This window comes from Babylonia areolata, chromosome 29 (assembly GCF_041734735.1).
Source record: "Babylonia areolata isolate BAREFJ2019XMU chromosome 29, ASM4173473v1, whole genome shotgun sequence".
Classification (NCBI taxonomy): Eukaryota; Metazoa; Mollusca; class Gastropoda; order Neogastropoda; family Buccinidae; genus Babylonia; species Babylonia areolata.
Window position 1 is genome coordinate 25,575,579 of NC_134904.1, and position 25,218 is coordinate 25,600,796.

The 25,218-nt window shown below is 38.7% G+C and overlaps 1 protein-coding gene across 1 annotated transcript in view; it reads right to left on the reverse strand.

Moving 5' to 3' along the window:
* LOC143274624 (GATOR1 complex protein DEPDC5-like) overlaps positions 1 to 25,218 on the reverse strand; it is a 200,464-nt gene that overhangs the window by 18,049 nt on the left and 157,197 nt on the right. The window contains exons 21-22 of the mRNA XM_076578494.1: positions 8,947 to 9,036; positions 3,382 to 3,502 (exon numbers count right to left, since the gene is read on the reverse strand). Coding sequence (XP_076434609.1) covers positions 3,382 to 3,502; positions 8,947 to 9,036 — 211 coding nt within the window. The remainder of the gene's footprint in view (positions 1 to 3,381; positions 3,503 to 8,946; positions 9,037 to 25,218) is intronic.

Genomic DNA, 25,218 nt, shown 5'->3' on the forward strand with positions numbered 1-25,218 from the left:
CTGTATGCCTGCTACAAACAACTGATTGCTGTAGGGGGTATATTGTAATATTGTAATACTTGGTCAACCATGCACATTAACTAATAGATATAAAAAGTTAATATTAGAATAATATCAAAATAAATCATAATTATGATGATAGAAAGTTAACATGCTGTCTAAAATCAGTAGTTCACCAATATTTGATCATAATTTCATGCTAATATTTGTGATTTCATGGGAAATAGTCACACTTAGCTGCTGTCAGCATGATATTTGTATTCTGACTGCTTACAAACATTCAATTTAAGTTGCAACCAACATTTGTAATCAATATTGGTAAAATAGCACTCCAGTAAAAGGAAAAAAAAAAAAGAAGTTATGGTTGCAATCAATATTTGTTTCAGTTGATTTGTTGGTTATCCCAGCACATTACTTCAGGATCAGTGAACTGTCAAAATTGCAGAACTCAAATATTTGATTTTGCATATTCATGTACTATTATGTCTATTGTTATTTAGTGCTCTCAGTGTCTACACAGTGAGCATGTGGATGAAGGAATGACTCTGTGTGTGTGTGTGTGTGTGTGTGTGGTGTTGTGTGTGTGTGTGTGTGTGTGTTCAGTAGTGTTTGTGTGAGTGTTCAGTAGTGTGTGTGTGTGTGTTGTGTGTGTGTGTGTGTGTGTGTGATGTGTTCAGTGCTGTTTGAGAGTTCAGTCATGTTTTTGTGTGTGGTGTGGTACAGTGTGTGTGTGTGTGTGTGTGTGTGTGTGTGTGTGTGTGTGTTTAGTACCGTTTGTGTGTGTGATGTGGTGTGTGTATGTGTGTGTTTAGTAGTGTTTGTGTGTGGTTGGTGTGGTGTGTGTGTGTGTGTGTGTGTGTGTGTGTTCAGTAGGGTTTGTGTGAATGTTCAGTCGTATTTTGTGGTGGTGGTGGTGTGTGTGTGTCTGTGTGTGTTTACTTGCACATGATGTGTTTGTGGAAATAAATAAGAAGTGTGTACAGCTCTAAAAGATATTTGGAAATCCAGTTATCCTTACAATTTCAGTCAAAGATACTTTCGTTCTCAGAATATTCTCAGCAGGAATTACAAACGTTACCATATGAGTTGCTGTTCAAAGTAGAAAGTCAACATTTTTGGGGCCTCACAGAAATCACTCTTAAACAGACATGCGTTCAGATGTAATGACAATCTTTTCATCCAAACAGTCTAATCGTTTACTTCCAAAACACTTTGTTTCAAGATTAATTGAGCAACGTCAAACGAATGAATCGAGTCCAAACGATGTCAGCCATTTTGTGTCACGTGAAATGAGCGGATCTCGTGATTGGTTGTTCCACGCACGTCCGTCTCTTTTGTCGTGGGAAATAGGACAAGTTCTATCCAGGATTTTGACGTGCGGCAACGGCGATCTTGCTGCTTGGCAGCGCGAACTCTGCTGCCTGAATACCTCGCACACGGGGCGCAGCACGTTTTTGCTGCTTGTCGCGTGAAACTTGCTGCTTCGACGCCCCGTGTGCGATGGGCATTACCATTGGTGGAGATTCTCAGAGACAAGGTAGGGGAATGACTATACAACTCTCAGCTAATTATGAAAGTGAAGTTTGCAGAGGAGAAAGGGGGAGGAGGGGCGTGGGGAAGGGGGGGAGGGGTTAGTATGAACTGGTGTTCTTGTTCTTTCTGGGAATGTGAGAGCATAGTATCTATCTGTCTGTATATATTAATATAACGTTTCACAGCTACCGAAGCAAAATGCAACTAGAATATCAGACTTTTGTGTGATGTTGAATGAAAAAGAAACCACATTTACAATTTTTTACTCACTTATCTAACACTCACCGAATTGTAGCAGACGACGCTAATGCTGTCCAGAGCACTTCCGGTTTTAGACCCAGATAATATTTTGCTTACTAAAGCAAAAATCAATCAATATTAGTAAATGGGAATTCATGTGATCCGTTTTAACATGTCCATTTTCCATTCTGTATCAAGTTTTTGTGTGTTTTACTCAGAAAAAAATAAATCGTATTCCGATTGAAACACAGTGTCACGCTAACGAAAAACACTGATGAAATAGATCCAAGCTGCTCAGTTACTGACATCGATAAAATCCCAATTCAAAGAATTCATATCAATATTGTGCATGACAGTGCTAAAGACATTTGTTTTCAAAAATAATATAAACTTACCGATGAAACTTAAGATTTTCTGGAGAAACAATGCCATTTTTGTGTTTGATGAAGCGCCGCTCTCCTGTGTCGAATGTTGATTGGGCCGATGCAACTGACAAAGTGGGGTACCGTTTTTTTGAATCGCTTGAGCAAATTGCTCATGGATCAAAAATATTAGTTTCGGATACCATTGAAATCAGCAGAAAATGCTCTTTACCTCTCATACAGTATCACGTAGGGTCTGATTTCATTTTTGAACTGTGCGGGCGTTGAAAGATAGCCGAAAATTTCCCCTGAATTTGCGCTCAGATCTAACTACCCAACTTCGCACAAGGCTTGGAAAAAAACGCACGAAAGTTCTCCTTGAACTTTCGCCTTTCATGCTCCCAGTTTTTCAAACAGTAACCAGTGAATGGAAAGCAACGGATGCGATTTTTTCCACTGTGTGGTTGAAACTAACTTTGTCGTGCTCAAAAGACACGGCCGCCATTGAACAAGGATTGCTGTTTTGCGTTACAGTACACTTCTTTTTCTTCTATCCGCGAACTCATTCACGCATTGCATAAAGCAAACACAATAAAAATTTAAAATATAGACGATAAATAATTATTTCAGTCGGATAGTTTTTCACAAATGAAATCAAATTTGAGAAAATGCAGTTCAAAATTAGTCAATTTTTTAGGTGTTCATAGGTTTCCCGGCATCGGCCATGGGGGCTGCCGCTACCTACTACATGACACACTGATCAGATAAAACATGTGACACAGTTGTCAAACAATAAAAAGTAAATGTACAAGTCATGCATTCTTTTGTTTTGTAGCTACAGAGTAATTCTGAAAGGAAAAATGGGGAGTTCGTATTATACTCCCAGTTTGATTAAATATACTTACCATGTCAAACTGATGCAAACGAGGCCTATCTGTTTGCACTCCTTGCCATAATTTATTGCGGCAACTCAGTGATACGACATCTCACCATTAGACTGCCGTCTGCTAGCCAATGAAATGCCATTTCCGGCAGTAGGTAAATAATCATTCCAATGGCCAGCAAAGATATGTCCCATGTGAAGCACGGCAAGAACCATGGAGACAGATGGGCGGGCTTTTGAGTTAAACATGGTAAGTATATTTAACCAAAACTGGGAGTATAATACGAACTCCCCATTTTGGTGTCATATACTGTACCATGTCAAACTGATGCAGAATTCAAAGCAAACAGAGGAGGACACTACCTTCTGGTTCACATGGGAGCCCTTGAAACCGTGACAGCTGAGTTTGTCCTGGCAAAGAGGCACAGAGTGCTGAAAGGTGGCTGAAGTGGCAACAGCGTGAGCCTTCAGAGCTATCAGAATCCTGCATTAACAGAACTGTGCAGGCGTTCCGACCCGGCTTCCCAACCATCTAGGGCAGGATCGGGAAGTAAGGAAAGGCGTAAGCGGTCAGCTTGCTCCAGTCCAGAGAAAAAAAACATTCGCTGCCCAAGACTCACAACCCTCAGTCACCCAATCCATCCAACCATATATACCCTCTCAGCCACATAAAAAAATATACCCCCACCCCAAGCCCCCATAAAAACAACAAGAGGCAAGCCTTCAAGACTCACTTGTGTTTCACGCTTTAACCAGTAAGGAATCATGAGGGGAAAAAAAGAGATTAGAAAAATCGTTAAAAAGTGTTCTGTACTAAATATAATATATATAAAATAAGCTTGGGAGAAAAACAGAAAAAAAAAAGGCATGTGAGCGGGATTGAACCATGCATGTTCAGTTCCTAAACAAGCAGACTAATCCCCACTGCTGCAGTGCATCTGATGTCATTTGACTAAATTTAATATTCAAAGCAATATTGTTGTATTCAAAGCAATATTGTTGTTTTCTTCTTCATGTGATAAGTAGACGCAATTGTATTAGACGTAATAATGCCGTTTAAATCATGTTTTTTTGTGTTTTAATATATCTTGTTTATTCTTTTATTTCGGTGGTAAAGGAGATGTTGCCATGCTTCAAGCACATTGCAACACATGGTAGATCTCTAGTCTGCATGAACCAGTCTCCAACCAAGTATCGATTCAGTTTTTATGTTCATTCCAGTTAATTCACTGTCCACTTCAGAATATTTATATGTAGTCAGCACATCAATGGTGTAGTTAGTATCACTGTATGTGTTCTGTCTGCCCAGCATCAAAAGCCTGCTGATCCTGTGCCAGCTACGCTGGACAGGACACGTTGTCCGCATGACAGACAGCAGGATCCCGAAGATGCTACTGTATGGCCAGCTGAAGAAGGCCACCACAAAATCGGAAGACCCTGCAAGTGCTTTGAGGACCACCTTGAAGACAAACCTCAAAGCCTGTCACATAGACATCGCTTTCTGGGAAACTGATGCCCTTGACCGCTCTCGCTGGAGGATGCTGTGCTCTAGTGGCATATAGAACGTTTGAAAACAAGAGAATGCTGGCCATTAACTCACTCGCTGCCATTGTTCGAATATGCGGATGCCGTCGGACGAAGCAGAAGATGCCAATGTCCGCATATGTGGATTTGGATTTTCGGATACGAAACTCAAAAACAGAGCTGATTCTTAAGTTATCTCCAGTCAACTTTTCATTCACACACACTGCGTGTGTGGTAGTGACGCGCTCATTAGCAGTTGACAATGAAGCATACCCTCAGTCAGCTCTGCAAGTTGTTTGACAAGATGGCGTCGCATCGAAGTGTTCGACACGGTAGGAGATGTCAAATGCAACAAAGCGTTGAAGCTGCTTTGGAAATGATCCAAACTGAAGGCTCCAATGTTGAAGGAGATAATGCTGATTCATGGAACATTGATTTTGAACCGTATCCTGATGAACTGGAAATAGATTCGTCGCTGAAGAGGATGTTTACAGTGGAGAGGAAAGTGAGTCCTGAACATGTGCCACTGACAACCGAAATCACTGAGGAAAATGGATGACTTTGCTGGTGTTTTTACCAGTGATTGGACTGAAAATGTGAGTGTGTATGTATTATAGTATCAGTGTAGTCTGTAACCAAGCTGCCGGGTGGCAGCGAAAATTCAGATTTTATTTTTTTGTTTAACAAAAGGTGTTGTTTTTCAACTTTGTTTTACTTATTTTATATAATTATATATATATATATATATATTATATATAGTGTGTGTGTGTGTGTGTGCTGTGGTGTGTGTGTTTGTCATTGGTGTAAGAAAGAAAAACAACATCACATGCTCAAGTGTACAACTATGTGTGTGTGTGTGTGTGTGTGATTGCATGCATATGTTTACTTTTTTTCTGTTTTACAATAACATGGAGTTTATTTGTAATAGTACTAGTACTGATGATACTGTCATTATTGTTTGCAATATTGTAAAAAAAAAAATCAAAAAAATCTAAGGTGGTTTTCTTTGACTATATGTAAAAAAATTACCACATTATGCTTCCATCACATAAATATTTAGAATAAACAAGGGAATAAGCAAACAAATAATTTAAAACTACAATAAGAAGAAAGACTTAGACCTGCATGATCATTTGTGTGTGTATGGTTGCAGGTCATGTTGCTGTGGAAGCGTCAGGCCCAAAAGCCGTTCACGTGCTCAAAGCATGGGGGCCAAAAAACCATGGTCAGTGTGAACAACAGAGCCCAAACCGGGAAAGACAGAACCCAAAAATGCAGAAACAAAAATACTTTCCCCAAACATGGCTGGGTGGATATAAGTGACCAGCAAACCGCAGGTGCAAGGTCGTGAAAAACCTGTTCAGCGCCCAACCCCCAAAGATCCCAAAATGCCAAATGGGGTCCAAAAGGGGTTTGGGAGTTCCACTGTGTGTGAAGCTGGCCCAAAGACTCAACTCCCCCTTGCTGGGGTTTTTTCCCCTCCAGACAAGATATTGTCAGTGATAATCCCATCGGGTTTTTGGTGTACAGTGAACTCCTTTTTTTTTTTGTAGGGGGACAATATTTGTGTGTGTGTTTTGGAAATTTCAACTTTCTCCACCCCTGTGCATTTTTTTTCATTGATGAACAAGGTCTTCATTTCCCTAAATATAGTTTTAGAATGGATGGGGGAACATTTGCAAGCTGTTAAAGGACACTTGGAATAACCTTTTGATGGGAAAAAAAAATGCTAAAAAAAATACACAAAAAGGGAAAACCCAAGATCAACAAAAAATTGTAAGAAAAAAAATTTAATTTTTTTGAAAACAAAATTTTGGGGAAAATAAATGAAAAACACATACTAAAATAAAAAATTGCCCGGGGTGTTTTTTTTGGTTTTTTTTGAGAATTTTTTTCCCACCCTATACAAACCTGGTTTTTTCTGGGATTTTTAAAAAGGGAAAAACCCCTTGGAAGGAAGGATTTTTAACCCATTATGCACAAAAAATTTGGCAATTTTGGGTTGCATGTAACCCCAAACCCACTGGGTACCCCCACCTAAACCATGTCTTACTAGGGTTTTAAAACACCCATTGTTGTTTAAAACAATGAGACTCCGCGAGATTCACAGCCTTGTTTTCGCATTCCTGCAGCTTTTTTGCACTTTCAGACCCGATTTGTTAAAATTTTGACAAAGTTTTTAATTTTTTAAATTTTAAAAAGGTGAGTTTGGGATTCCCCAAGAGTTTTTAGCAAAATCGGAACGCCGTTTCTGAAGTTTATTTTTGAACCTTTTTATATTTTTAAATGAGAATCTTTAAAAAATCAATTAAAAACTGAGTGCCCAAAGGTATGGGGCCGGACTTTTGACAGATATTGACTGATTTTTGGGCCGACAATGAGATGAAGTTGGCCACTTAATTTGTGAATCGATCGCGGGGCCCCCCGAAACCCATAAATAAAAAAAGTGGATCTCCAAAAATCAAAAACTGTCTGATTTATTTCTTGTTTCATTGATATTTTTGTGTTCTGCAAAAATTTTCCTGACTTTGTTTATTTAAAAGGGGAAATATACTACTGTTTTGGGGTAAAGTTTTCCCAAAGTTTTGAAGTTTCAAACTTCCCAAGATTTTTTTTTGGATGACTCCCCTAAAGTAGTTAATCCAAAACGCTTTTCGATTTTTGCATGAATTTGGGTTTTAAAAGTGGCCCAACTAAAGTGCCCTTGACATCCACTCTTTTGGTTTTTCCCGATTTTGAGAGTGTTTTTTTGGGTACTTAGTATGAATCAATCCCGGACTCCCAAAATCGGAATCAACCCAGGCCCTTAAAATCATAAATCGACCGCCAAAACCTTCAGAATCGATACTGCAGTAAAGGGAAGAAATGATATTTATTGGCTTTCTGCAAAAATCTTCCGGTTTTTGTTTTTTTATTGGTTTAAATTTTTTCTTTTTTTATGGAAAAAATTACATGTGGGGAAGGTTTTTTTTTGTTTTTTGTTTGTTTGTGTTTTTTTTTCCCCCAAACCCAAACATAGGAAAACCCCACCACCCCTAAAAAGGGAAAAGAACATAAAAATCACCCATGTTAAATTTTTGGGGAATTTAAAGTTTGGTAAGAAAAAAGAAAAAAAAGAAGATTTTTGGTTTTTTAAAAAAGTCACTGCAACCAGAAAAATTTTAAATTTAAAAAGAAAAAACATACTGTAATTAAAAATTTTTTTTCAAATTTCCCACCATAAAATTTTGACCCAAATTTATTTTTTGTGTGTAAATAAAAAGCAACATGACCCTGGAAAAAAAAAAATTTTTCTGAAACTTTTTTCTGGTAAAGCAGGAAAAATTAAAAAATTGCAACAAAAAAAGGGTTAATTATATTTTTAATAAATGTTTAAAATTTACCCACTATCAAAAATCGCAAGAGTTATTGGGCCTTGGCATGGGATTTCGGGGGTGATTAGTGCGAGCGACCGGGGGGAAAGGGGGTTGGGAAAAGCGGGAACGAAAAGGGACGGGCCCAATTTTCTGGAGACTTTTTCCCTTTGCAACCCCCGGGGGAAGGGGTGCGCACATCTAAAAACGGCCTTTCCCCATATGAGGACAACACCGACGTAAACCCTCCCTGCTACTCATCCTTTGGCCCAAAGGGAAAGACTCCATCACAGTGTTCTGCCCAGAATTTGAATTTCTTTTTTTTTAAAAAAGGGTGAAAAAAAAAAAACGAGGTATGGGTTTTTTTCCCAAACAAAAACCCCCTTCTGAAAACTAAGTGGGAAGGGGTTTTTAGAATTTTCAGTTTTTGGGGAAAAAAATTCTCAAAAAAAAATCGTTAATAAACCAGAAAACAGTTTAATTTAAGGGGAGATTTAAACCTTCTTTGGAAAGATTTTTAAATTTTTTTTTTAAAAACAAAATTTTAAAGGGCCAAATTAGTTTTTGGCAGAAAAAAGGTTTTTCCCAGAGAAAATGGCAATGAAAATTTTAAACCCCCACCACCCCAACACGACAACCGAAAAATGGTTATAACATAGGCCACTTGTTTAAACCAAGTGAGTAAACCCAAAAGCACCATTCTCCCAGCACGCCCCCCATTTTTCAAATTATAAACAACCCCCCTTTCCCCCCAAAATACCCCCTTGACCCAACCCAAAAACAAAACCCCCCCAACCACCCCCCCTTCACAAAAATCCCCCCCAAAACCTTGTACCCCACTCCCCCATTCAAAAAACCAAATAAATTTCACCCGTTCCAAAAAACCCATCCCCCTTAACCCTCCATAAAAATTCCCTCAAACCCTTTTTAAATCCCCCCCCCCCGGGGGGAACGCTAACCAGTCTGGGTTGAAACCCAAAGCCATTATTGTCTTTTAATCAGGGGTTTTGTGGGTGGTCCCCAAAGGTACATTAAATCAATACGGGCATACGGAACACCCCCGGGATGGGACCTCAGCAGCATGCGGGTCCCCTCGGGGTTTTGTGGCCCCCTGACGCCCCAAAACCAGTGGGCCCTTAGACTGCGGGCATGGGACGCAACAGATAAAACCCCGGGTGTGGTGTGTATGGTTTGATCGGAGAAAGCCGGCTTTGGGAAAAAAATCCCCTGAAAAGGAGAGATGGGGGGGCAGAAAAAAAATAAAAAAAAAAAAAAATCCCCCCCCCAATCCCCCCCCAAACCCCCTTTCCAATATCACCCCCCCCTTGTCCATACCCTCAACTGTGCCCCCTGTTAAACCACTCACATTTTGAGGGACTTTTTGGGTTAAGGGGAAGTTCCCCAACAGCAGTATTTTTGCGTCCCTTGGGAAGGGGCCCAAATTGGGCCAGTGGCAGGGGTTGGTAGCGAAGCACTTTATTTCCTGGTAGGGTTTGGGAACAGCTTTTCCGCAGATGCGAAATGTGTTGTTCACCCTCATAGTCATAGGGGCTCCGTTCGAAATTTTTCCCTGCCAAATTTTGATAACGTGTTGTGACAATGAAAACCCGAATATTTGTTTAGATGACAAGGGACAAGTCGGGATGATGATGAATACCCCCCGGCAATATAATGATGATGAACCCAAATTTGCCCAACGGGTACAGTGTGAGGGAAAGGACAATAGCAGGTCATAATTCGAAAATGACAATAGTAAAATGGTGCAAAACAATCATGCAATGGTGGTGGGAAAGATAATGCGACAATGGAAATAGAAAATTGATATGATAAAAAATCCCCTAAAAGTTTTAGCAAGAGACCCAACAGCTACATCAAAGCAGTTGCAAAAGCAAAAACAAAATTAAACCTTTTAAAAAAATTGATAAAATTAAAAATCAAAACAATTATAAAACCGTTTTTTCCTCCCAACCCCCCATTTTTTGGAAACCCAAACTTCCTAAGCCCCCCCAATCCCCTTATCTTCACTCCCGTTTTTAAATGATGTTTGGTATTTTTGTTAAATTTTTTCCTTTTTTTATTTTGTGTGTGAAATTATTTGTAAAGCCTGGGCTTATTTTCAAGATTAGGTGTAAAGTTAATTAAAAAAAAAGATTAAAAAAAAAAATATCAATAATGTAAAAATTTTTTTTGGTAAGCAGAAAAAGGATGTTTCCAAATCATTTTTTTGACAATTCACCCTTCGGGCCTGTTCTTTTTGTAGGTTCTTGTGGGGTGTGTGTGTGTGTGTGTGTGTGTGTGTGTGTGTGCATAGGTGTGTGGAATCTTTCAAAACCCAAAACCAAGGGCCCAAACATTCGGGTTTAAAAATAGGTTTGCAGCTAAAATCACGGGAGTGTTTTATTGTCCCCCAGACCCAAAAAGGGCCAAACCCAAATTACAAGTATTTTTTTCCCTTTTTGGGCATAAAGGGGACAAAAGGGTTGGGAAGAGCACCCCTCACTTCCTTTTTCCCATTCAGTTACAGAGAAGCTCAAATGGTCATTGCCCCCCGGGAAAAGGGTTTTGTCCTTTTTTTTTTTTTTTTTTATTTTTAAATCAAATTCATTTATTTATCTTCTTATAAAATTTCAAAAGGCCCCGGGTTTCTGAAAAAGGGAACTTTATAAAAGGGTTTTCTAAACTAAAAAAGAAAAAAAATCCCCTGGAAAAAAAAGTACAGAATAAAGGGCCTGTTCGAAGACATGTTATGTTTTCCACAACGGAAATTTGGAAAATGCCAAAGAACCCCAAATTCGGGGCACTGCAATCCCCTCTAACAGGAAGTTCTATACTTTCAGCATGCTTTATTTTAATCACTTTGGTCCGAAAGTCCACATTTGTGTCTTTAAATTTTGAAAGGGCAGCCCTGCTACAAGGGGACAAAAAAGTAACAGTTTTCTGCCAGAAACAATCTCCCCCAATAGCAGGGATTCCCTCTCCTGGGAAACCCCATAGGACATAAGGGGGTCGGGTTTAAGAATTTGGCAAAAAAACTTTCCCAAATTTTTGGGAAGGGGCCAAAACAAAACAAAGCAAAAAAACCCCCTGAAACCAACTCAAACCCCGGTACCAGTGCGCATATACTTCTAACACCCCCACCTACCCTTCAGTTTAAAGCCCCCAAGCTCCACCTTTTTAAAATATCATTTATCTCAGTATCAGTAGTCAAGGAAGGCTTAAACTGCGTTGGCCCAAAATCCAAAAAACGCTACCCACCCAACAGCCAGATCCCTGCCCACCATTGTACGCTTAGCCAGGCCTTGAAAAAAAAATAAAAAATTAAATAAATAAATATAAAAAAAAAAATAAAAAAAAATAAAAAAATTTTAATTTTAAAAAAAAAATTAAAAGATAACAAAAAATTAAATTTTAATAACAATAAAATTAAAATTTTAAAAAAAATAATAACAAAAAAATAAAAAAAAAATAAAAAAAAAAAAACAAATAAAAAAAAAACAATAGATAACCACCCTTTTCCCCGGGGGCCACAAAAGGGGTTTTTGGGGGGGTTCTTTTTTTTCTTTTTTCTTTTTTTTAAACTTGTCTAAAATTTTTTAAAAACCGCAACGGACTTATGGGGCCCCCAGAATTATAGACAGGTAACTGGGGACAAAAAAATTTAAAAAGGTTTATTGTGAAAAAACCCCCTACTGTTTACAAGTGGGGGTGTATGGCATAAACCATTAATGTGGCGTTTCTTTTTACCAAATGAAACATTTTTTGTAAATTGGGGCAACGCGAAAATTGAAATTGGTTGGAAAATTTTGGCCCATTAAAAAAATTTTTCTGTAATACTCAGGTATATCTTAGCGGGTTTAAAATTTTGATAGTAAAGGCTGGTTGTAAAAACATAAAGCTCTAAAAACCAAATTTTTAGTCAATTTTGACATTTCACTAATAACAACAAACATTTTTTTTTAAACACCCACTTTCACGACAATAAAAAAAACAGGCCTTTTTTTAAAAAAACCCCCTAGAAAAATTCATACCTTTAAATTTCCCTTTTTTGGCCCAGACAGGTATTTTTGGGAGGCAAATTGATCAAACCTTCGGGAAATCAAAATTTAAAAACCCCCCCCCCCCCCCCCCCCCACCCCCCAGGGGGGATTTTTGGTCCCCTGAATCTATTGGGGGCTTTGGAAATAAATTTCCACATATTCATCTTTGCTCAACTTCTGACATCAAGCATTATGGGCTTCCTAAAAGGGAAGGTTCCCCCAATATGCTTTTTAATTTTTTCTAAAATTTAAATTCAAAAAAAACTTTCGCTTTATCCTGTTTGATCTGTTTTAATCTAAATTAGTTACTGTACATATCGTTTGATTGGAAAATTCCCCCGTTACGGAATATTTTTTTTACTATAATTTAAAAATTTTGGCCATTTTGCTGGAAAATTTTCCCTGACTTTGCCCCATAAAGGTTTTTTTCTTTTTAATTTGAAAACCCTCTTACCCAGAAAAAGGCACTTTAAAGTTCTGGGGTTTTCCCTTTTAATATTTGCACCTTTTTTTTACAGCCATGTCAGCCCTTAAAATTTCATTACAGAGAAGGCAAAAGGGTGTAAAGGGAAACCCCAGAAAAAAATTATCCAATTTTTCCTTTCAAACTCAAAAAAAGGACAGTGTGACTGTTCCCCCACAAATCAGCATGAGAGAGAGAGGAGGAAGAGGGGAAAAGAGGAGAACAACGAACGAAAGAAAAACGAATTTTTTTATTTTCAGGGAAAAGGGAAAGTAAGCAAAAAGGGAATTTGGGGTTTATACCAGCCCTCGGGGAATAAAAAAAAATTTGGAAAAAATTGGAAAAAAAAGAAAAAAAAAAAAAAGAAGCAAAAGTCAATTCCCAACCCCAAAACCTTCAAAATTACAAAACATGTGCAAACAAAAACATAGAACTTATGTTCCCAATATAATATCGGAAAGATGAATAAAAACGAGGCAATAGGGTAGGGCGTGGTGGAAACAGAAGGAAAAATTGGACGGGGGGGGAAGTTTTAAAAAAGGTGGGGGAGGCTGACTGAACGGCGATTTTAGTGAAAAAGACAGTGGAGACAGACATAGAGAGAGACTGACATGGGGGGGAAAAGAGGCAAATTTAAAAGGACAACTATACTTTGTTGTTTTTTTAATTGATTTTTTGTAAACAAAACCCACATTTTTTTTCAAGGGAATGTGAAAAATATATTTTTTTTTAAGTTAGGGATCCCTTTTTACGGTGTTTACATTGGGCAGGATAATAATCTTTCCCATAAACGGGCCCCGAAAAAGCCGGGCCCGATTTAAAAAAGTTTGACCCTTGGGAAGTGTACCATAACTTTATGAAAAAGACAATGATGTTGGTTCAAATTTATTCTCAGTGGGGGGAGCAAACCCAGACATGATTTTGAACAAAAAAGCCTTTTTTAAATAGAAGTTTTGTTTTCAGTGGGAGGATATCGAGAGCTTTTAATCAGATACATTCATGATGAAGATTTTAAAAGAATCTTTTTTACAGTTTCTTCTATGCAGCCCCAATAGAGGTTTTATAATAAGTAAATGCCGAATCCCCCACTGGCGAAGCATAGAAAAATGTGTGTTTTCTATCAAAGGCACGAAAAATATTTTCGGCGTGAAGCCCAAAAAAGTTTTTAAAATTCTAGACAGTTGTTAGATATTTTTTTGATACCAATTTGCATAAAAGGGAAAATATGATTTTGACCATGCCCAAACAAATTATGATAGTGTTCCCAAGGGTTTTTAATGGGGTAACTTCTTCAACCCTTGTCCCCTTTGATAAAAAAGGGTGACATTTTAAAGGGAAACTTATTCTACGTTTTTGTCTTTTGTGTGGTGTGAGTGTGAGAGAGAGAGAGGGGGAGAGAAAGAGAGAGAGAGGGGAAAGGAGAAAAAACAAGTGAGCGCTTGTTTGTCAAGGGGCGTGGGGCATATCCTAAGGAACAGGATGCTTTCCCCACTACCAAAAAAAAAAAACACACACACAACAGACACACACACACAATCCAAACCCCTTCTTTTGGATTTTGGGGGGACAGAAAACATGTTTTTTTCTTTCCCCGAATTTCATGCCCTTTCTAAGACAAGTGTTTTTTTAAACTAAATCCTAAAGGGTTTGTATTGTAATGTATTGTATTTAAAAAACTTTGCCCCAAAAAGATTTCTCCGGAAAATTTGGGGTGTTTTTTCCCCGCATCACTACAATGCGCGCCCCCCCTTTTCTTTTTTTTTTGCCTACAATTTTAAATCCGCCTTTTGGATTTTGGGGGGGGCAGGGGGAAAAAATATTGTTTTTTCATCCGTTTTAAAATTAAGGGCCCTTGCTATGACAGGGAAAAACAATTTTTTTTAAATACATAAAGAAATCTGTTTTCATTTGGGTTTTGGTTTTTCCCCCAATTTTATTCTTCCTTCTTTGTTTCCATCCTGGTTTGCTGAATACCCATAGAAATTTCCTAGATGTTGCCAAAGTCATCAACTTGCAAGCATTCTCTGATCTCCCGGGGGAAAGTCCTCTGGAAAACATTTAAACACTACACTGAATCAATAAATTCAGTAGTGTGATGGAAAACATGGGTTTGAAACATGATAAAAAAAGAAAAGGGTTTAAAATAAAACTGAAAGAAAAAAAGGATCAATTTAAAAAAAATAAATCAAGAAAAAATCAGGGAAAAACTGTAGGAAAAAAATTGGGGGGGGTCAAAAAAATAAAGACTCCCGGGAAAATTTAAATAAATTGAAATTTGGGTTTTTTTATACCTGGCCAACCATTTTCAGATTGTCAAATTTTAAAAAATTTCAGTCGATTCCCCCCTGAATTCCCACAAAAAAACCAAAAAAAAAAAAACCCAAAAAAAAAGAAAATTAAAATTTTATATTTAAGGGAAGGGCCAATCGACCCCTTAAAAATTGCATTTTAAAAAAAAACAAGTTGGTCCCTAGTGAAATTTAAATTTTTTGGAAATGAAACATTTCCCAAAGATTTGAAAGGGGAAAAAATACAGAAAAAAATTTTTAAGAAAGCACAACACTGCCTTTTATTTTTCCCCCACCCAAAAAAATTCGGGAAAAAAAAAAGAAACATGGGTTTATTTTACCCAGAGTCCCTTTAAAGTTGCTAAAACCCTTTGCAATTTTCTGATTGGTAAAGGAACATTTCCAAGGCAGAAAATTGCCGCCCTTTTAAAAGAAAGTAAAAAATGCCCCCAAGAATTACTGGGGTTGGGCTACCTTTTCTAAAAAGACATTTTTTAAACGGTACTCAAAAAAGCAAAATCAATCACCCGGTTTAATCACATCCGCTTTTTGGGGTTTTCGAGTTTCCCCTTCGGCGACGGATCCGAAGTATAAAGCGAAAGCCAATCGCTTCGCCCAAAAGCTTTTCCCCAAAGCAGTCAAGGCCCCGTCCTCAAAAAAATCCATAAGATAAAAAAGAAAAGGGAATCAAAAACCCTCTACCTTAAGATTTTTAGTCATCACCCCCTCCAATGTAAATTGCGGCTTTGCTCAAATGTGTTTTGGGGTGTGGTGTGTGTTGGGGTGCGCCGCCGCGTGCATGTTTTTTGGTGTGTGTATGGCAGTGCATTCATGTAGAGTAACAAAGGTTTTTTTATTAAAAAAACCCTTTTTTGTATTTAATTTTTACTGTATCGGGGTTTGTGTATGATTTTTATTTATGTTTGTACCTTTTTATGTATATCTCCCCCCCTATTCCCGTACCCGGGGCCTTGCTTAAAAAAGACATATACTGTTCTATTCTACAAATGTCACAAGGCGGGGTTTTTAGGTCCCATTCTTGTCCGTAAACTGCCCCCCTTTCTGGTGTCATTTAGGTCATTCGTTCCCTTTACCAAACCTTTTAGATTTAAAACCAATAAATTTAATTTTGTAGAACTTGGCCAAATAGACGGCCAATTTTAAATCAAGCAAAATTGTATTCTTTAATTTTTTAAAACCGGATGACCTTAACTAAAGGTAAATCATGACCCAAAAACCCCAAAACTATGGGTCATTTTCTTTTAAAAAAAGTTTCCCCAAAAATTTTTCTTTCCCCGACTCCTTGTTTGGGGAATTTCCCGTTAATTTTCTAAAACAGCAAGGAATCTCAGAAACAAAAATGGATTAAAACCCCAGTAAGTATGGGTCGCGCTAGGGGGGTCCAAAATTTATACCAAAAATCCATTGAACTTTGATGGGTTAACTTATTAGTCAGTACTTTCTGCGGGAAAATACAAAACCTTTATTTTTGATTTTGGCTCCACAAAACGATACTATAATTCTCTTCTCACCGGCTGTCTAATCATTCTTTCAGGGAAAAAAAAAAAATTCAAAAAAATGGTGCCCCCTCTGCTCCCGAGTCCAACAAAATGATTTTAAATTTTTCTGTTGCCAACACGGACTCCCGCAGAAAAGGTTTGGGGGGGGAAATTTTTAAAATTAAAAATTGCATGTTGATTTTTTTCCCTTTTCACTCCCCCAAGGGGGAAAAAAAATCATTCCCGACTGTATTAGTGTTTACACTAATTTAAAATCGCCGCTTTCCCCTGATGTTATTCTGGGAAAATTTTTATGTCAAAAACAAGAACCAAAGGGTGAAAGCTCTTCCCAATATTTCTACCCTGTTTTGAAATAAATTTTTTACAACATATCCTTTTTTCTTGTTCCATACCTGCCTTTCGTTCTTCGGTAAAAACCCATCTTTTCTATACCTATCTGTCAGAACTCTCAGTTTCCTACTTTTCCAACGCTTGCCCCATGCCTGCCAACTCAAATTGCATATACAAGGAATGGTGGGGGTGGGAGGGTGGGGGGGGGGGGGGGGGAGGGAGAGAAGAGAGAAAGAGAGAAAGAGTGGTCATAAGTGGTTCATGTAATTTGTTATTTATACTTCCATGAAAAGCACCATGAGCTCTTAGGCAGAAAGGGTGGTATAGAAATGTACATTATTATTTATTAAGATGATGATGCAGGAAAGCATGATCATAATGCATAGCAAGAAAGTTAAGAAATTGCTGCAAGACTGATGGGGACTCACTTTATGAAAAACAGGCAAGGTGTGTGTGTGTGTGTGTGTGTGTGTGCGTGTTGTTTGTGTGTGTGTGCACGTGCATGTGAGTGTATGTGTGTGTGTATGTGTATTCGTGAAATGGTTCATGTGTGTGTGCATTGCATGCATGCTTGTGTGTGTGCATGTGCGTGTGCAAACATGCTTGTGGGCACGAGCATCGCGCGCATGCGGGCGCGCCGTGTGTGTTATATGTTTATGTGTGTATGTGTACTCTGTGTGTATTTGCATGTAATGCTTGTGTGTGTGTGTGTGTGTGTGTGTGTGTGTGTATGTGTGTGTGTGTCTGTGTGAGGCAAACATTGGGAACATCTACAAGCATTGTGACCAGAGATTATGTAACACAAAAATCTTTTTTTATAATTCTATTTTGAAAATTATATGAAAGCAATCTTAAAGAAAATACAGAATGCACTTTAAACAAGTATAATAAACAACAGCATAAATAAAAAGAGCACAGACTATATCAAAATAAACCAATAGTATATATGCATTAGAAAATTATAAATATAAAATGGTTCTGAGACTGACAGGAATACTGTTTTAGTTTATTCATCTTCTCACAATGTAGCATTTTCATTTTTTTCTTTTCTTTTTGGCTCCTTTAAGATTAGTTTGTAAATGAATAAACCAAGAACCACTTAAACAAAACTGAAAACTCTTGAGCACACAAGATAACAGGATGAGACCAGCATTCATACCTAATGATGTGAATCATAAAATGTGCGAGAAAAGAGAACGATGGTCACATCATGAGAGCAGTTCTGATCCTTCCATTTGGCAAACAGGTCTGTCAGAAAAGCCGTTGACCGCTTTCTCGAAATAGAGGTCACCATTAAGGTCAAACTCCACATCTCAGAACTCATCTGGATGAAGATCTGTACAACGGCGTGGACGATCGATAAAACCACCTGTATATTTCAGCACAGAATCAAACATGATTAACTGCGTAAAGTGATTCACAAGAGAACCCTATGCACCCATCAATACTGTTTATCTACTGTCTTGTGTAATGTTACATGTTAACATTATGATATCAATATTTTTAACCAAAGTATTGCAATGTTCATTTTGCTGCCCATTAGTATCCACTGATCAGTATGTTTCAGAGAATTCCTTAAAAAAAATTTTAAAAAAAAAAAAGAAAAAAAAAAAAACATGTGTAATGATTTGATATGTATGGATCAGCTAAAAGAGAAACAAAAAGAAGTACTCTACTTTTGTCCTGGAAATAAAAAAACACACCACAAAGTATTAACACGACAGTGCACAACATGAACACACAAAACATCATCCAACCACTGCATTATATCATCACACTGAAAAGGGGCTACATATATATATCCTGTATTATGCATCAAGTATTGTGTGCTGCATCATATTGGTTCTGATTCAACATAACTATGCTTACTGGTGCAGCTCAATGCCTGGAACACATCATGACAAATAAGTGCAGTATGCATCAACAAGTGAAGTGATGGCACCCACTGAGACAGGACTGAAATCTGACTGGACAGCACTCAAAATCAAATGCCAATTCCATCAACAGGAGTTGAAGGAAAGAATAAACGAGCTGATCATAACATCAACACCAATTAAAGTCTTCAAGAGAATCCTGAGCAAAGCAAAAGGATACACACTAGAAGAAACTCTTGCATAAGGTTTTCAGATTTAAGGCCTAATAGAAGGAAAAAAAACGGAACTCAAAGCAATGTCATCACCGCAAGTAAATGTTGATGCACAGCAAATCAAGAATTTAAATGCAATAACTGTGGACTGAAACATGCACCATGCAAATGTCCTGGGATATGTGACACATGCAAAACCTGATAGAAAATCACTAGATAACTGTGGTTTCCACAGCAAAAACCAACACCAGGACTGACAGGACAAAGGACAAAGAAGAAACCCAAATATAAAACGGAGAGATCAAGAAGACTGTGAATGAAATTGAAAAAAGTGCATCAACAAAACAGAAGTACCAGTGTTTGTGATGAATAATTTCCCACTGCATACAGATGATGAGCCAAACGGTCGAAAAGAAGTCTTCACAAATTTACCAATCATGTTACGCAAAAAAAAGGAAAACATTGGTTGAGACTTTAAGTCAATACAGCTGCAGCAGGAATTACAATACCACAAGTCAACAAATGTACAGAGATCAGTACATGCGTATGCTACAAAAAAGTGTACAATGTACGCTGACAGCATTCAATGAAGAGGACATCCCTTTGGACTTGGAAGCATCTCCATCGCATCAAAAATCAACATGACTTCATCTCAGCCAACTTCTATGTAGCAGACGTACCTGGACCAGTTTATCATGGGCCCCTTACCTACATCTAAATGACACCCTAAAATCACAAATATCCTTCTTCGGAAATATCTATCAGTGGAAGAATTAAACCTGACCCAAAATGCCTGATACCCAGACAAAAAAATCTCTAAAGGTTTCTTGGTATCATGACTTACAAGGCATCCTTCATTCACAATTTCAGTGACAAGTCACAGCCACTCAGAGATCTATGAAGGAGGATACGCCATTTGTCATACATGATTACACCCTTTGCTTCCATGAACTGAAAGAACATCTTTCTAGTGAAGTTTGCTGGCATACTATAAATCCAAAGAACCAGTTATTTTGGAAGGGACGCAAGTCCGTCAAAAAAGGGAAAGTTGGCACTGCACTTTTTCAAAACATCCCCCAGTCGCAATGCATCAAAACCACTGGATCAAACACAAAGCAACTACCCAAACATTGACAGGGAAATGCTGGCAATTGTGTTTGGATTACCCATTCCATACCTATCCATATGGACGCCAGTTCACAGTAATCACACATCACACTTGTGATGATCAATGACAAACCACTGCACAAGGCACCACCCCATCTACAGAGGATGCTTTACAAAGTTCAAGACTGTGACTTCTGACTGATGTACGAACCTGGAAACACCACGGTCCTGTCACATACAATATCACGGTTACTGATCCTAATGGACAAAGAGAGCATCTCCCTTGCGAAAGAATGGATGGTGTTGAACTAGCACCTGGGGGAATAGAAATCTGATGAGACAGACCTGATAAATTTCATCAGGAAGAAGCAGGAAGAACTTTGAGAAGAATCAGACAGAGACCCTACTCTCAGCATGCTGAAGAAATTCATCATTCAAGGATGGCCGGAAACTATCAAAGACATTCTGACAGAAATAAGATACTACTGGTCCTTCAGAGATGAACTGGGAGTGGAAAATGGAATAATATTCAAGGCCCTCAAGTCATCATTTCCTCCTTCATTACAAAAGGGACATCTTGTCCAACCAGCACAGAGCCCATCATGGGATAGAAAAGACAAGATTGCTAGCAAAAGAATCAGTTTTCTGTTTAAAACATCACCGATGACTCACAGATATGATCCAGTCCTGTCAAGCTTGCCAAGACACAAGACAGCAATCAAAGTGAACCAGTGACACCACATGAGATACCCAATGATCCATGGAAGAAGCTTGGAACAGATCTCTTTGAAAGATGGCGATAAACTATTTGTATTTGTATTTCTTTTTTATCACAACAGATTACTCTGTCTGAAATCCGGGCTGCTCTCCAGGGACAGCATGTCGCTACACAACAAGCACCACCCCTTTTTTTGTATTTTTCCCTGCATGCAGTTTTACTACCTGCTCATTGCAGAATATTTTTCAAAATTTCCAGTTGCCATTCAAATGAACATGGCAACAGCTCAAGTGTTAACATCAGAAACAAGGAGAACACTAGCCCTGTTTGGAAAACCAGACATCATACATTCAGGTCAGTGGACAACGGTCCACAATTCACTGGCAAACCATACCAGGGCTTCATCTCTTCGTGGGGAACCCAACACATCACGTTATCTCGACAATACCCTAAATCAAATGGATTTGTCAAGAGACAAGTACAAACTGTAAAAACAGCATAAGGATGCACAAAAAAAAAAAAAAAAAAAAAAAAAAATGACAGGACACTGAACTTGCTTTTCTTTACTTGAATGCAACATCTGTCAGTCACAACCTTCCCTCTCCCCAGCTGAGATGCTTATGATATGAAAATTATGCACAACTCTACCATCAAGAACTGATCCTGCACTGATGCTGCAACGAGAAGCTCTAACTGTGAGAAGCAACAAGATGACAAGAAATTACAGCAGGCATGCTGGAAATAACATTCACTTCTACATCAAGGGCAACCTGTGTGGGTATTGGACCATCACACCACACACACACACCACACACACACACAGGAAACAGTAACTGTCATCCAACAAGAGATGAGCCTCATTCATATGTGGCAGCTCTGGACAATGGTACCACTCTTCAAATAAACAGAGCTGATCTATGATTGAGATCTAAATATGTGCTGACCTGCGAAACAGCCACTACCACCAACATGTATACAGTGATATCCCCAAATTTACATCTCACAACTGTACAAGGAACAAATCCCAAGAGGAATCTACCAAAAGAGCACCCATGATCAACAGGGTCAACATGATGTCTAGGAGCCAACCCAACAACCTGAACAAGGATTGACAGAACATACAACCTCCAAGTCAAAGCAACATCAACAACATTGTCATGAAAATGAACAACAACCACAATCTACGCAATCAGGATGCATCATCAGAACACCAGCAAGACATTTAGATCAATAGTCAGTGAACGTAATACATTTCTATTCAGTTCAATTAATTTCAAAACAAACTTTTGTTGATAATGGAGATGTTGCAAGTTACTTCCTTGAACTGCCCTGGCTTCAGTAACGTAGCAACAATGAAGATGGCTCATAACAAATGCCAACGTTTGAACTCAAGACTTGAGACTAAAGCATGAACTTGTTGCAATCATATCCCTGAATCCTTCGTTATGGTAAAACCTGCGCTGTTCTCAGGAAACAGCATGTGATGTGATAGAACAAATGTGGGCCATATCTGCCCTGTTCTTCTCAGAAACCCTCATGACTGTCACAAGGTACCCTGTTCAATTTGCTCCTGTACATGTAATAACTGTTGGCAGATCAGAAGTTTTCTTCTCAAACAGCAGCATCAGACCAGTCAACTTAGAAATGATGGCCTCAGGCTTGCTGAGAAGGAAAGAAATCTTGAAGACAGCTTGTCTTTTTTCCTGGCTGCAGCTGTCTGATAGGTTTCTGGATCCGTTCACATACATGTGCACACACCACAAACATATACACACACTCACAAACATGCACACACAACACACACACCACCCCAATCCCCTACCCACGCACACACACACACACACACACGCTCCTGTGCACAAAAACACTTCAATGTTCTATGACCCAACTGTCTGGAACCAACATCCTGTGCATATCAGGAAACTCTTTTTCTGCCACTTTATTCAGGTCTTCCCTAAAAACATAGATATACTTCAGCAAACTACTATTCAACACAGTCGCTTAAAGTGGAAGACAAACTTGTAGGATGTTTGGAAAAGTGTTTATAACTGTTGACAAATCACCATCGCACAGAGAATGAATTAAATTCCTTTTTCTAATTTTGTTTCATTTGTTAATTTACTTTTGAGTGTGTGGTTGTGTGACTGCATTTGTGCGTCTTATAAACCTTGTTAGATTTTATTTGACAATTAAAATTGCTTCTGATTCTTATTCATACCTCAATGAGACAACACACACACCACACACACACACACACACACACCAAAACACAAAACTTTACACTGTCACCTCACCATGAAACTAGTTAAGTACAAAAACGATGTATTAAACTAACCCTGGTCTCATCGGTAATCACACCACAGTAACCTTCTCTCCTTGGGACACAGTTCATTGACCAAGATCTGCCAAAAAACCCGTTCACATAAATGGTGGTGACAACTGCCAAAAAAACAATGACTCATGTGCACAATACATTTCTAAGCAATACTCTTTGTCATAATGACTTCAGAGTGAAACAAAATATTTTTGTTTCTCGTTCTTTAAACAGATTTTATCATGTTGATTCACTATAAAATCACTATGCCCACTGCCTCACTTAAGCCCTAGGCACAGGGCTGCAACAAGCACTTTCCAGCCACCTCAGTCCTGTGCAAGTTGCTCCAGCTGTCCCCAGGTGTTGCCTGACCTCTTCATGTCTGCTTCTGGGTTACAGCACCCCACATTTCTTGGGCAACCTTTTTTTCCCTTTCCTTGTGAGGTCCCGGAGGGGGGCTTGCCTTGTGGTGCTGGATGCAGGTTATGGAGCTTTATGGCCGATCCATTTCCAAACATCTTTGGAGGATCTCTTCTTCTGCAGGCTACGTCTTATTCCCTTCCTTATCTTCATTTTCTGAATCTATCTGGCCCGAGAATCCTATGAGACAGGTGTTGATGAAAATCTGTTTCTCTTCAGGCCCGGGCAGGGTTCTCCTGGTCTCTGCTCCATAGTGTAAGGCGGCTTCACTATGGCTCTGATCTTGTGTTAATTGTGAGTCTCTGGATCCCCAGTGTCCATTCTTCAGCTATCAGTTGATTATTCTTCCTTATTTTTCAAATCCTTTTCTGAAAACAGTTTGGGGGGCATGTCGGTACAGTTGTGTGATTTGAGTGTCCGTGAGTGAGTGCGCGTGTGTCAATATCGGTTTGTGTGTGTGTGTGCGTGTGCAGGGTGTGCGTGTGTATGCAGGCATGAAGGGAATAAGAGAATGAGCAAATTTCCTTTCTTTTTTTTTTAATTACTGATTTTTTACAGTTAAAGTTCCTTTCTTTTTATTATACCTCCAGAACTGATAATGTACCGTACACTAAAGGTCCTACAAATACCTGAATTCCTGCTGCTGTCAGTTCAATTACTGGTTATCCTATACACCCCACAAAAGGTTAACTCACTCCGGGAGATGGAATGCTATAGCGTCCTGATGTAAGGTAGGTTCTGGATGATGGAATGCTATAGCGGTTTTGAAATTATAAAATTTTTCCCACTTTTCCTCATGGGGTAGCATAACAATCGCAACCAACCAGGTATTGCGAATGTGTCAAGGGTCGAATGGAAAGTTTTTCATGAGATTTGTAACAACCCCACTTCACAGTGAGCCAGGAGTTCAGGACCCACACGCCAAGCTAATCTCCCATACGTATCGAAAATGAGTTGCAGGTGATACAAGTGGTTTTTTTGGGGAGCAAACTAGATCACGACAGCAGCTTTTACCGCTTCAAACTGAAGGTTTCAACATCGATGAGGATGATGAAGGTTGGAATAAAGTATCTGAAATAAAGAAAGCTTCCGCAAGAAGGTACTGTTTAGTGATTTCAGCTTCTGAGAGCAGTGAAGAAGGGAAGGGGGTGGGCGTTCACATGACATGAGGGAGGGGGTCAGTGGGGTCAAGTACAGTGAGTTTCATTCAGTTACTTTTGTTTTGTATTTTTTTCCCTAGCCCAACAAATGGGTCGTATGTTGGGAAAAGGCAAGGGAGAGAAACAAATTCATCCGGAGTGAGTTAATGGATCAATCAAAGTTAAATCATTTTGTAAAACAAGTATGCATAGACCTTGTCCTCTTGATAGTTTGTTGTAGCAAATAAGATTATGATCATATTCAATTATCTTTTTTTTCCTTTTTGGTTCAGGTATCAATGTGAAAGGGTCCTTCTTCTTCTTCTTCTTCTTCTTCGATCGTGGGCTGTACTCCCACGTTCACTCAAAATGTATTACACTGGGCTTTTACGTGTATGATGGGTTTTTTACCCCGCCATGCAGGCAGCTATGCTCTGTTTTCAAGGGTGTGCATGCTGGGTTATTTTGTTTCCACAACCCACCGAACCCCGACATGGATTACAGGATCTTTAACATGTGTTTGATCTTTTGCTTGCAATTTAACATGAAGGGGGTTCAGGCACTAGCAGGTCTGAAACATATGCTGATGGGAGATCTAAAAAATCTCCAACCTTTACCCCCCAGGCACTGTTACCAAGTTCGAACTCGGGGACCCTCAGATTGAAAGTGAAATGCTTTAACATTCAGTGATTGCGCCCCGTCAGGGAAATGTGCTTAAAAAGACATATTCTCGTTATGTTCTTCAGCAGATCGGCTTCAAGTGTCGAGTTTATTTGAATGAATCTTTCACTAATTTTTTTAAAAGTGGATCATCTATTCTTGTGATATTACTTAATAAAAAAATTTAAAAAAAAAAAAAAAAAGGAAAAGAGGGTGGGGTGGGGGGAAAACAATTAACAAA